Source organism: Ammodytes marinus (assembly GCF_949987685.1).
Source record: "Ammodytes marinus genome assembly, chromosome: 23".
Taxonomy (NCBI): Eukaryota; Metazoa; Chordata; class Actinopteri; order Uranoscopiformes; family Ammodytidae; genus Ammodytes; species Ammodytes marinus.
Genome location: NC_137227.1, coordinates 749,902 through 765,095, shown reverse-complemented (window position 1 = coordinate 765,095; position 15,194 = coordinate 749,902). Strand labels below are relative to the sequence as shown.

The following is a 15,194-nucleotide window of genomic DNA, read 5'->3' as shown; positions in this document are numbered from 1 at the left end:
ATTGATCTGACATTGATGGCTGTGGATGCAGAGAAAGCCTTTGATCGTTTAGAATGGGTATATCTTTTTAAAGTATTAGAATTATTTGGATTCCCTGATGAAATAATTACCATGATAAAGACGATTTATAAATTACCAACATCACAGGTTTATGTTAATGGAACTTTATCTGAAATATTTAGGTTAGAAAGAGGCACTAGACAAGGATGCCCGTTATCCCCCTCCTTATTTGCGTTGGCCATTGAGCCCTTGGCTCAGAAAATTAGACAAACAGAAGAAGTGAGCGGTATTAGTGTAGATAAACAAAAATATAAACTGAGTCTATTTGCTGACGATTTATTGTTATATTTAACTAATATTAAAACATCTCTTCCAAAGGTAATGAAGATCATAGACAAATTTTCTAAAATATCTGGTTATAAAATGAATATTGAAAAAACTGAACTGATGCAAATTAATAAAGGAGCGTGCATCCCAGAAGATTTAAAGAACCTTCAGTGGAAAACAAAGTTAAAATACTTAGGTTGCATCATAAGCCCTGAAAAAACACAATTATACAAAGATAACTTTATCTCTCTAATAAATGAATTAAAAATTAGTATTAAGAAATGGTCAGACCTGCCCATAAATATAATTGGAAGGATACATCTTTTTAAAATGATGTGGTTACCAAAATTTCTCTTTATCTTCCAAACAATACCTTTAATCCCTCCAAAACAATTCTTCACACAACTAAACTCTTTACTCACCTCGTTTGTCTGGTCCAATAAAGCACATCGACTGAGTAGAACTCTTCTTCAAAATGTAAGAACAGAAGGTGGTCTTAAACTTCCAAATTTAGAACTGTACTTCTATGCATCACAGATGTTTTACATAGATCGGATAATCAATAATACAGCTGAAGAACCCTGGATTGATATAGAAAGTAACCAACTAAAACCCCAAAACCTGTTCACAGCTTTGTTTACAAAACGCAATATAAAAGTATCAAACTTTGTTACAAATAGCACTTTAAAATCATGGAACAAAATTGGAAAAATACTTGGAGCGCAGATTAGTATCCCTAGGAACACAGAATTTTGGAATAACCCATCAATTAAAATCCAGAATGACGAGCTCAATTGGAGTACTTGGAGTACAAGGGGAATTAATCAATTGTCAGATCTAATTTTGCACAATAGGGTTCAACCATTCACAGAGCTTCAGAATAAATTCAAACTGTCAAACCAAGAATCGTTTAGATATTTACAGCTAAAAAACTGGATAATGGAAAACTTTAATTTACAATATGATTTGGTTCCAGGACCATTTGAGGAGGTTATGTTTAAAAAAGGAAAAAAGAAACAGTTAATTGGTAGCATATATAACATTCTCTTGAAGGAAGAATCTAAACACTATTCAATGCATAAGCTTTATGAAAAATGGAATAAAGATCTCCAATTCAAAGAAGCCAATATAAAATGGAAGAAATGCTTGTATCTTACAAATAAAATTACCACAAATGAAAATCTCAGGTTAATACAATATAAACTCATGACAAGAATATATTATACTAGAGATAAATTACATAGGTTTTATGCTGACTCCTCTGACCAGTGTGTGAAGTGTGGCTCTCAAGACTCTCTCATACACGCCTTTTGGCATTGTATGAAAGTGAACAAAGGATGGAATGAAATCCAAGACTGGATATCAACCATTTGTAAAACAAAAATGCAGTTCTCAGTTCAGCTCTGCATTTTTCAGAATCCCGAGGGTGTAAGGTACCCTATGGGATGGCTAATTATGTTTTCTTCCCTTGTTTACAAGAAACTAATTTTAAAATACTGGAAAGATGCAGAGGCCCCTACATTAAAGAACTGGAAAGAACTTATGAAATATTATCTGACCATAGAAAATACATTATCCGAGGACAATAACAAAACAAAACTATTTAATGAAGTATGGAAACACATCTACGAGGCACTATGAGAAAGAAAACTTGTAGCATTGCTAAGAAGGGAGGGGGGGACTACGGTGGAGATCACAGGACATGGATTTTTCTTTTTGTGTTCGTGTGTGTCTTTGAATGTTACGTGTGTGTGTGTGTGTGTGTGTGTGTGTGTGTGTGTGTGTGTGTGTGATCATGCGATGAATAACTTCATGTAAAATTATTTTATTTATTTTATATATAGGTTTGAAATCTTTAAGGATGCATTTCTCTGCATGTTTTCAGAGGGTGTCAAGAAGATCAAATAATGAACAACATACACATCTGTCCATTTTCTTTCTTTTTTTCTCTCCTTTCTTAGTTTGTATGTACTGTTTGGTGTTGTTTGTTTGTTTGTTTGCTTATTGTTACAAAAAAACAAAATAAAAAGAATTTATACAAAAAAAAAAAAAAAACTTATGCTGCATATTTTGCACTGCATTGTTTTTCATCAATAGTTTGAACAAATGGACCCACACCGGACTCTTATGTGAAGCTGACACTCCATGTAGAAGTGACGCTCCTGCAGCGCGCTCACGAGTCACGACCAGACGTGAACTTGCATACACGGTGACATTCTATTTTTAAAGTCAACTTGAGCACAAGTGGAAAACCGGTCATTGGTTTGACACATTCACATCCCTAATGCATATGGAGAAAGTAATAAAAACAGCCTACCACACCACAAAGACTGATCAGACCTTCATCTCTTATTTTTTTTTTACGTTTGAACATGACTTCTGCAAGTGAACTATTCATTAAACTGCCCAAATTCAAGAATAAAAACAATCATCAAACTTCTGGACTTTAAAATACTGGCCCACCCCTTCCACATACTTTCAGTTGTAGGCTTCAAATTCAATATGTTTGCCTGGTTTTATATTATGTGTATGAGCAATATCAATATTTCATATCATTAACTAAAATAAAAATAACCAAATCTAAAGGGAATATCTATACTGTTACAGTATAGATATTCCCTTCAGATTAATATTATTTTTTTATTTATTGACACTAAATTATGAAGAAGAAAAAAGTGTGTGCAGGGCCAGTGAAAATATACAAGGGGCCAGTAAAACTCGGCGGGCCAGTAGGAAAAAAAAAGTTATGTTGAACCCTGGCTCTCTGGGAGCCTGGGGTTGCCAGGTTGGAGCATGGACAGGCACATGATCAGCGAGTGGTTTGGGGAGTGATTGAGTTGCTTCGCAGCGGAGCACACGCTCAAAAATATTGCATCTGCATGTAAACAACATCGTGGGAAGCCAATCTCGTCATCGTGATGAAAATTGGATATATTGTGCAGCCCTAGTTAGTAGACTACCACGTAGTGCTTTATGTCCCTCTCGGCTGTTCCTTAACCGGAAGAACGTGGATGCCTCCTTAAGACTTACCCATTCAATGTATATATTAAAATATAAATATAAGAAATATTTCGCTCAGGAGGACAATTCAGATTATTGGCAGAGGTGACTTTACATCAATGAGGACATATTTATGAATGAGGATATTGATTTTAGCTAATACATTACTTAAAAGCCACAACATCCATCAATGTTATGCCTTCACCCAAAATGCTGCTCCAAATGAGTTGGAACACACATAAGAGGGACATAATAATCAAAAACTTGCCATGCTTAGTGTTAGTTTACAGTATGGTGCACACAGACTGCAAGTTCAGAATGCACCTCCTGGGGAAAAGTTGAGTTATAGCTTTTGGGCGATGACACAGGGTTGATTTCAACACAAGTGTATAAACCATGTCTTTGATGACTTTAGAGACTACACGCATTTACCTAGAAACAAATCAATAGAGGAATACAAATGATGTACACAGCAGGGGTTCAACTGATAACAGCTGTTCAATGGGTTACTCGGTAAAACCCACACATGCAGTGTTGTTCTACGTTGACATCCTGTTCATGTTATTGTTTTGGCAACAACATGCAACCCATTGGCACTGCTTTTATTCCGTGTTCATTACCAATGCATTTTCCTAAATAAAACCACTTCAGCGCTTTTGGAAATCACCATCAGAAATTATATGTATATCAAGTTGAAACCAAAGCCTCTAATTGCTCTTTTTGGGGTCACTGACGAGGTGGTTAGACTAACTGCAGATAAACAACGCACTATATCTTTTTCCTTTCTTCTGGCCTGGCGAACCATTCTGCTCAAGTGGAGGAAACCTGTCCCGCCCACTCATACACAATGGCTGAGAGATGTTATGTCCCGTCTTAAACTCGAAAAAATTAGGTACTCACTTCAACATTCCAGTGCAAGATTCCAAAAAGCATGGGGACCTTTTTTGAACTCATTCCAGTCTTTGTGAATGCTTGATAATCAAGCGAAGGTAAATGGGAATATAGTCATTCCATTCCCTAAATGATGATAACTATTGTGACATGATACTGACTGGCAGTGACTTGGGAGGGATTATTTTTGGGTATTTTGATATTTTTTGTTTTTGTTTGTTTTGATATAAGTGGCATAAGTTGTTTTTATTTATTCTTTTCATACAACCTGTCTGTAACAAATGAACAACTTTGCACTTTGTTATACTGAAAAAACTAATAAAAAGATTGATTTAAAAAAAGAAATGAGATGTATGACTATTGGCCAATGCTGAACTTATGCCTTTGTTTGTTTTTCAAGATGTGTATAGTTGATTTGTTGAATTGAAAGACACACCAAGTTTTTGATGGGCACATGAACCCATGTTAATGTATGTAAGTGATACTCTCTTTCTCCGTATACAGGTCCTTCTCATATAATTAGCATATTGTGATAAAGTTGATTATTTTCCATAATGTAATGATAATAATTGAACTTTCATATATTTTAGATTCAATGCACACCAACTGAAATATTTCAGGTCTTTTGTTGTTTTAATACTGATGATTTTGGCATACAGCTCATGAAAACCCCAAATTCCTATCTCAAAGAATTAGCATATTTCATCCGACCAATAAAAGAAAAGTGTTTTTAATACAAAAAAGTCAACCTTCAAATAATTATGTTCAGTTATGCACTCAATACTTGGTCGGAAATCCTTTCGCAGAAATGACTGCTTCAATGCGGCGTGGCATGGAGGCCTGTGGCACTGCTGAGGTGTTATGGAGGCCCAGGATGCTTCGATAGCGGCCTTAAGCTCATCCACAGTGTTGGGTCTGGTGTCTCTCAACTTCCTCTTCACAATATCCCACAGATTCTCTATGGGGTTCAGGTCAGGAGAGTTGGCAGGCCAATTGAGCACAGTAATACCATGGTCAGTAAACCATTTACCAGTGGTTTTGGCACTGTGAGCAGGTGCCAGGTCTTGTTGAAAAATGAAATCTTCATCTCCATAAAGCTTTTCAGCAGATGGAAGCATGAAGTGCTCCAAAATCTCCTGATAGCTAGCTGCATTGACCCTGCCTTTGATAAAACACAGTGGACCAACACCAGCAGCTGCCATGGCACCCCAGACCATCACTGACTGTGGGTACTTGACACTGGACTTCAGGCATTTTGGCATTTCCTTCTCCCCAGTCTTCCTCCAGACTCCGAATGACATGCAAAATTTGCTTTCATCCGAAAAAAGTACTTTGGACCACTGAGCAACAGTCCAGTGCTGCTTCTCTGTAGCCCAGGTCAGGCGCTTCTGCCGCTGTTTCTGGTTCAAAGTGGCTTGACCTGCGGAATGCGGCACCTGTAGCCCATTTCCTGCACACGCCTGTGCACGGTGGCTCTGGATGTTTCTACTCCAGACTCAGTCCACTGCTTCCGCAGGTCCCCCAAGGTCTGGAATCGGCCCTTCTCCACAATCCTCCTCAGGGTCCGGTCACCTCTTCTGGTTGTGCAGCGTTTTCTGCCACACTTTTTCCTTCCCACAGACTTCCCACTGAGGTGCCTTGATACAGCACTCTGGGAACAGCCTATTCGCTCAGAAATTTCTTTCTGTGTCCTAACCCTCTTGCTTGAGGGTGTCAATGATGGCCTTCTGGACAGCAGTCAGGTCGGCAGTCTTACCCATGATTGCGGTTTTGAGTAATGAACCAGGCTGGGAGTTTTTAAAAGCCTCAGGAATCTTTTGCAGGTGTTTAGAGTTAATTTGTTGATTCAGATGATTAGGTTAAGAGCTCGTTTAGAGTACCTTTTCATGATATGCTAATTTTTTGAGATAGGAATTTGGGGTTTTCATGAGCTGTATGCCAAAATCATCAGTATTAAAACAACAAAAGACCTGAAATATTTCAGTTGGTGTGCAATGAATCTAAAATATATGAAAGTTCAATTATTATCATTACATTATGGAAAATAATCAACTTTATCACAATATGCTAATTATATGAGAAGGACCTGTACACCTAATTCTGGGCTAATCTGTTTCAAATTAGATTTTAAACGCAAACTTTTGCAAAGCTTGTCCGTAGAATTCTGCTGGCGATATCAACTTAAAATTAACCTGCTATTCTTAAGCAGTGCTTCACAGCAAATGGGGGTATGTGAGATTTTTTTAGGTTAATCAAAATGTGAGTTGTGCATAAATACTTTATTAATGATTAATGATACTAGAATCGTAATAAAGAAAAAATCTTAATAAATTAAAGGTGAAACTATAATTATAGTTTATTTATTTTTTATTATTTCTAGTGTTTTTAAGTTACCTAGTTGACATCAATTAGACACTGGTGGCACATGACTGTATATTGTAATTATTTATATATGCATTTTTATATAAAAATGGGTTACGTACATGGCTGAGAAAATAATTCAAAAGGTGGTAGATTAGTAATAGAAGTTTGAGAGGCACTGTTCTAAAGCATATGGAACATTAAAGTTTTTTTAAACTCCTAACTGCTTTTATTGTTCTTTGAATTACTGCAATAAGAAGAATGCTTATAGTATACACAGAATGTGGCCACAAAAACACTACTAAGACATCAAAACAAAAAGGCCTTAAGGGAAAATCATGTTGTGGATATGCACACCAACACACTAACCTTGTAAGGCGCTGTGGCTGAGGGCGCTCCCCGAACTTCCTGCAAAGACACAGAGTTTATAAAAAGATGAGTGGGCTAGTTATCAACCACCCCACACACACACACACACACACAGTCAGTCAAGTCAGCATTACTCAACACAGGACAGGTGCACCTTTACTCCAACACACACACTGCGCGATGGTCACTGTGGTCTTGACAGTGTGTAGCAACATGTGGCTAGGCCTGTCTTTTTACTTCTGCTGTTTTCATAGCTGCAGGCATGTTAAAGCAGGTGTAGAGACGGAGACTGAAGTAAAGAAACTAATTCCTGTCAATGGCATGTCAAAACAGCTTGTGCATCATCAGAACAAAATCCCTCTAGTTTCTAATCATCAATACAGTTACTATTACAACTATTTTAACATTAAAAAAAAATTTAAATTAAAAAAAAAATCCTAGATTTGGAATTAGCGAGTGAAACACTAAAATACGACGTTGACAGCTTGAGATGGCATTGCTTTGATGACTACACGTATTTATCTAGGTTTCTACCAGCGGCTGCTTTTCATACTGTGGGAGTCTAGACACACTGGGCCATATTAAGTGTCACCTTTAAAGTTATGCAAAGTGAAGTGCTTATAATAATACTATTATCCTCTTTGAAAACTACTGAAAGCACACACTTGGCAAATACTATTGTCAAATTAATTGAAACATGTGGTTCAATATTGGTGATGGGAATGTAGAAGACGTTTTCTAGCCAGCCCCAAAAATAAATTTTTGAGACTGGTGAATGGTCTGTTTTCTAAAATAGTCAGTATGAAAGCTACCTCACAACACACAGAATTAAAAAGGGTGGCACTGTAAACCCAAAAGTGAGCAGGCTGACACCAGCGAGTTCTATTCACTTTGAGTATTCAGAAATCCCCAGTCTTTCACCTGTGGATGCTGCTGTGCCCTTTCAATCTTTCAGAACCTCTTGATATTACTATCATTCGACTTCATGCACCTTTACTCCCTATGAGAGATTATGTCCCTGTAAGGAAGCTTGACATATCAGTAAACTGGGCTTGAATCATACCGTCCACCACCAGTATGACTGTGTGTGTGAATGAATAGAACCTGGAACCCAAGCCAAACAAATATTCTGCTCCGATAAAAGTAAGAAATACATAGCCCACAACATGTAATAAAATACAGAACTTGTAGCAGCATTCTTAATTGGTCACTCAGCACTATTCAAAAAATGAAATACGAAGTGAAACTTTGTCAGTTGTCAAACTAACCAGGGCAACGTTTTCCAAACATTTAAAAATTAAATTGCAATTATTTATAGGGCTGCTTCATTATAGTCGACCAACCGTAAGACAGACAGATTTCATTGGTCGCAGAAAAATATAATAATAAAATCAACTCAAATGAACTTTGCCTTGTCAAAATGTATCTGAACTTACATCTGTCTATTTGGGCACTACAGGAACATGCAGAGTATAGCACATAGCTCGTATAGCGGGCATCTACATGTATGCAGCACATGGAGGTGGTGACTGCGTGCGTGTCTACAAGAGGGACACAGCGTGTGACTTAGAGTTAGATTGCTTTCATCCTCTCGTAGGATGTGGCAGCTAAGCATGCCACTGATACTGTAAGTGTGTCAATAATACATCTTTCGTGCCATCAATACACACACAGATAGTGTGTCACCCACTTGGTTAGGAGTGCTGGCACGTAGGCATTGTGCAAGATTGAGAAGTAATACAAAGAAGCAGCAGCAGCACGTGGACACAAATAGAGGGATGAAAATAGTCCACAAAAAAGAAAGAGAAAATGAGGCGAAGAGGGGATAAAGGGCAAGAAAGTGAGAGCGTGATTGGTGTGATAGCCAGAAGGAGGGAGTGGAGGTGGAATAATTACAAAGGAGGGCAATCAATAAGGTTCCCACAGCCAAACACTGCTGCCTTAACTGGCTAATGGATTCCAGACGGCTCTCTTCTCCTCCTTTCTAACATCCCCCCTCCACTGCAAACAGCCAGCCATAGAGCAAAGGATGCTGCAAAAAAGGGGGCTGATGATGAAGGAAGAGAGGGATAGAGGGATCTACGCAGGGATGAAGGAGGCCGATATACACAGAGAAAAGGTAGGTGAAATTAGGAAGAGAAAAGGCAAAAAGACACAAATCAGTCATGGCTGCGCTTATTTTTTTTTATTTTTTTTTTACACATTTTGAAACATTAATCTTTAAAAAAAACATTCCTGTAGGTTAATTGTGTATTAACAGTTTGCATGCGTCAAAATGAACTTGTCTTTTGGCCATTGTCTTCAATTTCTATTGGGGTTTTGTGGAGATAATGTGGACAGAAGTGTAAAATAAATATGTTGGCAGTGAAAAATGTTAACAAGTTGGCTTGAATCACCTCGATGAGCTCACTGTAAAGGTACGAACACACTGCACATCGCCGCGCGGCGAGTTTACATAGAAAGTCAATGTATTTCGAGCGCCACCGCGCGAATCGGCGGCCGGCGGCGAGCGGATCACGCGGCGCGGCCAGGGGCGGCGCGGCGCGAATGCTGCGGCCGCCGCAGAAGTTGAAAATATTGAACTTTTCGCCGCCGGCCGCGCCGCGATAGCCAATCAGCGTTGAGCTCCTCCCGACATCACTCGGGTGAGTCTGCTGAGCTACAAGACACGTGAAACCTGGCTGGCGGTGCAGTCGGGAAAGGAGGGATGAAGGGAAAAAAGAAGGAAAAGACAGAGACAGAGAGAGAGAGAAAGTTCCAACACATCGATAAAATGTATGACAGCAGTTTAATGAGACACCTTTTAGTAAAAGGAGCAAGGAATAGACTCACATTATAGAAGAGAGAAGGAGAGAAAGCCAGGGAAGATGTACTGCAGATGAGTGAATATGCAGAGACAATAAAAACTAAATACGACAACTGACACTTCCAAACATTTCCCTAAACATCTGAAAATCTGTTTGGGTTTTCTCTACATGTTGATATGCCGGCGTGAATGTGTAGCCTATATGCACGGCCATCGATACATATGTGCGTGTGTGTGTGTGTGGGCGGGTTGTGTGTGTAGCCTATGTGTGTGTGGGCGCATGTGTGGGTGTGTTTACGAAGCTTGGGTGGCAGGTGGCGGGGAGAAATGTGTGAGAGGTGCAGTGAGACCAATACAAGGGCCGATGGCAGAGATGAAGAAGGCAGAATAGCCTACTTCAGAGACGCTCCCAACAAAAACAAATCAGTGAGGATGACGACGATGATGAGAGAGATGTAAATAGCGGGAAGAAACTGGGCGTGCACATTCAATGAGTCATCGGGCGGCGGCGGACACAAATGAGCCAAAATGACCATGCGGCGCGGAACCTGCGATTCACGCGGCGCGGAACCTGCGATTCGCGCGGCCAACCGCCGCGCCGCGCTGTGCAGTGTGTTCGCACCTTAACACATAAGGCACAAACACCAACAAGACAAATACCAAACACAGGAAACTGCAAAAGGTAAGAGTTGCAAAGGCAAGCTGACATGCATCAAAACGTATGTGTGCATTGCAAAATATATAGCACAAATGATGGCCCTGAATGTAGTGACTGCTTTACCAGTAAACTGCCTCCAAGTAACACTAGTACTCATATTAACCAAAAACAATACACAGTGATAGTATTTCCATAATCTATAATTATAAATATAGCTCTACTATGATCATAAAACTCCCAATTAAGGCAATACCTTTTTTAAATGCTCATGTAATGGCAAATATTGCATATGATATATCTCCGGACTCAAATGTTAGAATGCTTATTAGCGCAATAAGAAACATTGTATTTATCTTGTATTACTCCTGTATGTCTAAGATTAGATTCTTCAAATGTTTATTGAAGAGCACTCTGACTGTTCCTCCCCATCTCTCCGATCTGGGCCATTCTTCTCAGAAAGTCACTGCGGGGCTTCCTGGATCGGATGGACCTCCTTGTTCTTACTGGATCCAAGAACATGAAGCCTCTGTTGTTTGATTAAATACTCTTTGCTTGATTATTACAACCTTATGATTTAATTTTCTTACCACAACAGCTTTTTACAATGAAGATAAGTAAATACTGCAGGAAAATTCAAGTCTTTCATTATTTTGATATAGGCTACTATCAATTGGAAAAGTTAGGCTACACATTTGGTTGATGCTGTCATTTTAATTTTGCACTCACTGACTAAAGACAGACTGGTGTGGTATTTTGCACCAGTTTCTCTTTTGTATGGAAATTTAAGTTCCTAGCAAAAGATGAAAATAATCTAATGTGATTAAAGTACAGTACCGTTATTTTAATCCATTGAATTTAAAGGAAAAATACTATACCGTGATCCATACTGTGATATAAAATGACCTATACCGTGATATAAGATTTGGTCCATACCGCCCAGCCCTAAGCCACTGTATGTCATTTGTCAAATAAGAGCTATGCTCGCGCGTCACTGATAGCCGCTGGGATAATGCTGCCTTCCATACAACTCGGAAGTGGTGGATTTCCCAGTTGTAATTTCCAATATCCGACCTCAAAGCGTTCCAGACGAGTCCAATTTCTCGACCTCCTGTTAGGAAAATACAACTGGAACGCCATTTAAAGTTGTAAACTCAGAGTATATCCATCAACCCCGACTTTGAGGTCAGATGTCACAAATAACAATGGACAATTTTCCACTTCTGAGTTGTATAGAATGCAGCATGAGTAGAAGAGAAAAAAACGGCACGTTACATGGTGATGTCAATAATGGGTATAATATGGACACAAAAGACTATCAATATTAGATCTTATGGATGTATTGTACAAAGTCCTCGAAAGGATGTACCAGGATGAATTGAAAAGCTACTGTAAGGGTAACGATGGCACAGGGGCACTGCTTTGAACTGCATAGGGATGGGGCCGATCCGATCCAGTATCGGTATCGGGTCCGATATGGCCGAAATCTTTGTATCGGATATCGGACTGACAGCTCAGATATAAAAAAATAATAATAATATTTTTATTTATTTTTTTTTACTATGAAAGAGTGAACGAGCCGTGCGAGCATGCGCCGACGTTCGGTGGAGAGAGAGAGGACACCACTTTCTAATTTGACATAAAGTACATATCAGTTTGTTAGCCAGTGAGCTAACCAAAGCTAATCCAAGTCAAGGAAGTGAAGAGGCTTCTGCACTGTGACAAATTCTACTATGTAAAATACAGCCAGAGAGAGGAAGACTGTTCAGACAAACAGACCACCACATATTCTAGTGGGGCAGAAGTGATCATTGAGAAGGATTTTTTGTATGACTCTATAATTCTTCCTTTATATCGTATGGGAGAGTATCGGTATCGGCCGATATCCAAAACCCAGATATCGGAATCGGAACTAAAAATAGTGGATCGGTGCATCCCTAGAACTGCACAGCTGTTATTTAGCGTTCAAAAGTTATTTAACCATCGACAAACTACGCAGATTACCGTCACGTGAGACAAGCTTGGTTTCGGTCAGGGAGTACATTGGGATTATCTATCAATTATCAATGTTGTTTTTTTGATGTATTGGAGTATTGGAAGCCTCTAAATTGGTTTTGGGACAGCCCTGTCTACATCTCATATGGATCAAACACACACAACTTTCCCTTGTGGGCCAAGGCTTCCCAGGGGAACAGAGAACAACCCACAGATGCCAGACGCTATCATTCATATGCTCAAGGTCAAGGGGCTAGGGCATGACATATCTTCAAGTTAAAAAAATTCAATTGTACCCTTGTCTTAAACCGTGGTTCCAATTAGCAATTTCTGCCCCCTGTATCTTTCCAGCAGGTAGTTGACCAGGTTTTGATCCTTGAAGGTCCTAGATATCGTTTCTGGTGTACAACCTTTTACAACATCCCATGTCTGTTTTCAGAAAAAATGGGGTTTTGCCATCGTGGGCGTAGCATGGGACACACACATGGCTGCACCACGATAACACTCACACTGACTAATACAGGGGTGTCAAACTGCTTTTCACAAAAGGGCGACTCTACGAAATGAGAATCGCACTAAGGGCCAGACATTTCGTTTAATGACATGCCTTCTTTTTACTCCATAAATAAAAACAACATATCTAGGTATATAACTCGCGTACATACAGGGGCATAGGCCAGATTTAGTTTCAACATTTTCGGGGACAAATGATAGATGGGGGGTGTGGGGGTGCTCCCCCAGAAAGGTTTGACCGTCAAACACTTAGGGTGTATTCACACTGGGAAAGTCCGCTAGTTCACTTGCTTTGGTCCAGACCAAATTTAATTGAATTTTTTTTTTTTGTGTGTGGTCCACTTTCAATTGCCCCTTTTGCAAGTGAACCAGCATTACGAAGCAAAACCACACATGATCTGAGGTCATTCATTCATTGGACTGACATTCTGGGGTGGAGAGAAGCAGGAAGAACGAAGTAAAAACTGCGAAATATATCGTTGATATAATATGGGGTTGAAAATAATAAAAAGGCCTACACTGTGTGCAAAATTTTTAGGCAAGTTGTATTTTTGAGGATTCATTTTATTAATGAACAACTACTACAGTGCTCTCGGTCAATCCAAAATGTTAAAGAACCTAAACCTGAATGTTTACGAAAGTAAAAGTGAGGTTTTGTCTTTCTTACGAGAATATATATATATATGTTTTGCTATTATTATTAGGCAACTATTAGTATGCAGAATTATTCTGTAACTAAATAAAAAAAAAAAAATTCCCATCTCACTTGTTTATTTTCATCTGTTAAAGTGAGAATAATAAAACAACTCAAAATTTACAAATAAAAATTTCCGACATGTCAACAACAACAAAAATCAGTGACCAATATAGCCAACCTTCTTTTCAATAACTGTCACAAGCCTTCCATTCATTGAGTCTGTCAGTTTCTTGATCTGTTGACGATCAACTTTTTGTTCAGCAGCAACAACAGCCTCCCAGACACTGTTCCGAGAGGTGTGTACTGATTTCCTTCACTGTAAATATCCCGTTTAAGCAGGGCCCACAGGTTCTCAATAGGGTTTAAGTCAGGTGAGGAAGGGGGTCATGTCATTATTTTTGTCATCCTTAAGGCCTTTACTGGCTAGCCATGCAATTGAGTACTTCGATGCATGTGATGGAGCATTGTCCTGCATTGACGTAATATTTTTTTTTGCCGATGCTGTTGGAGTGACAGTGCGGACTAATACATTTGATTTTATTTATTTATTTATTTTAGGGCTGTCAAAATTATCGCGTTAAGGCAGGGTGATTAATTTCTGGAATTAACGCGTTAATTTTTTTTATCGCAATTAACGCATGTGCAGAATGATCCGCCCCGTGCATCCCACCGGCTCTGTACTACAGCCACTCAAACGTTGCGGCTGACCCAGGATCAGTAGCTGCGCGCAGCCAAATATCACAGCACGCTAGCCCATGCCGTGTTTTAAACTGCTAACGGTCACATAGATAGTATATAAAATCAACTGCCGCGGGTGACAGTTGATGTCGGGAGCAACAGGAGGAGAAACATTGTCCTCTCTGCAGTTTTCAGAGGTGTGTGTGAGTAGACATCAACATAACGTTGGCTTCCTGGCACAAATGAACAGTCCCCTAGGACGTGTTCTCTCACGCACACACACACACACACACACCTCTATTGGATAATTAGAAAATCAATGATGACGCGTTAATTAAATGAAAATGTCTGCGGGCTTTTTTCATTGTTAGAATGCAACAGGATCGAGCCAACACACACACACACACACACACACACACACACACACACACACACACACACACACACACACACACACACACACACACACACACACACACACACACACACACACACACACACACACACACACACACACACACACACACACACACACACACACACACACACACACACACACTAATCAAGTTGTATTCAAGAATGCACAACCTATAGATTCACCAAATAAATGCCATTATATAGTAGCCTGGCATTCCCAGACCTGCCACTAGGCGCTGGCAAATTAAATTTGCTGCGCGTGTTGGTCTGGACACGCTCCGTTGAAGCTTTATCAAGAAAACCAGAAATCTGGCTATGGTTTCAATTGGTTCTATCTAATATGGGCGCACCAGAGCCCTTTATATGGTACTCTGGGGAGGACGTAACCGGATGACGACAGTGACGTGCATGCGACGTCGAAGCCGTGATAGTAAACATCAAAGATGGCTGCGGATATGTTGTGTGAGTTTGAGACTGCTTTGGCC

At 39.5% G+C, this 15,194-nt stretch overlaps 1 protein-coding gene across 2 annotated transcripts in view; it reads right to left on the bottom strand.

Moving 5' to 3' along the window:
• The window catches only part of rbpjb (recombination signal binding protein for immunoglobulin kappa J region b), a 92,894-nt gene that overhangs the window by 42,778 nt on the left and 34,922 nt on the right, over positions 1–15,194 (bottom strand). For both annotated transcript variants that reach the window (XM_080052230.1, XM_080052231.1), the window contains exon 2: positions 6,949–6,987. In XM_080052230.1, the coding sequence (XP_079908356.1) occupies positions 6,949–6,987 (39 nt within the window). The remainder of the gene's footprint in view (positions 1–6,948; positions 6,988–15,194) is intronic.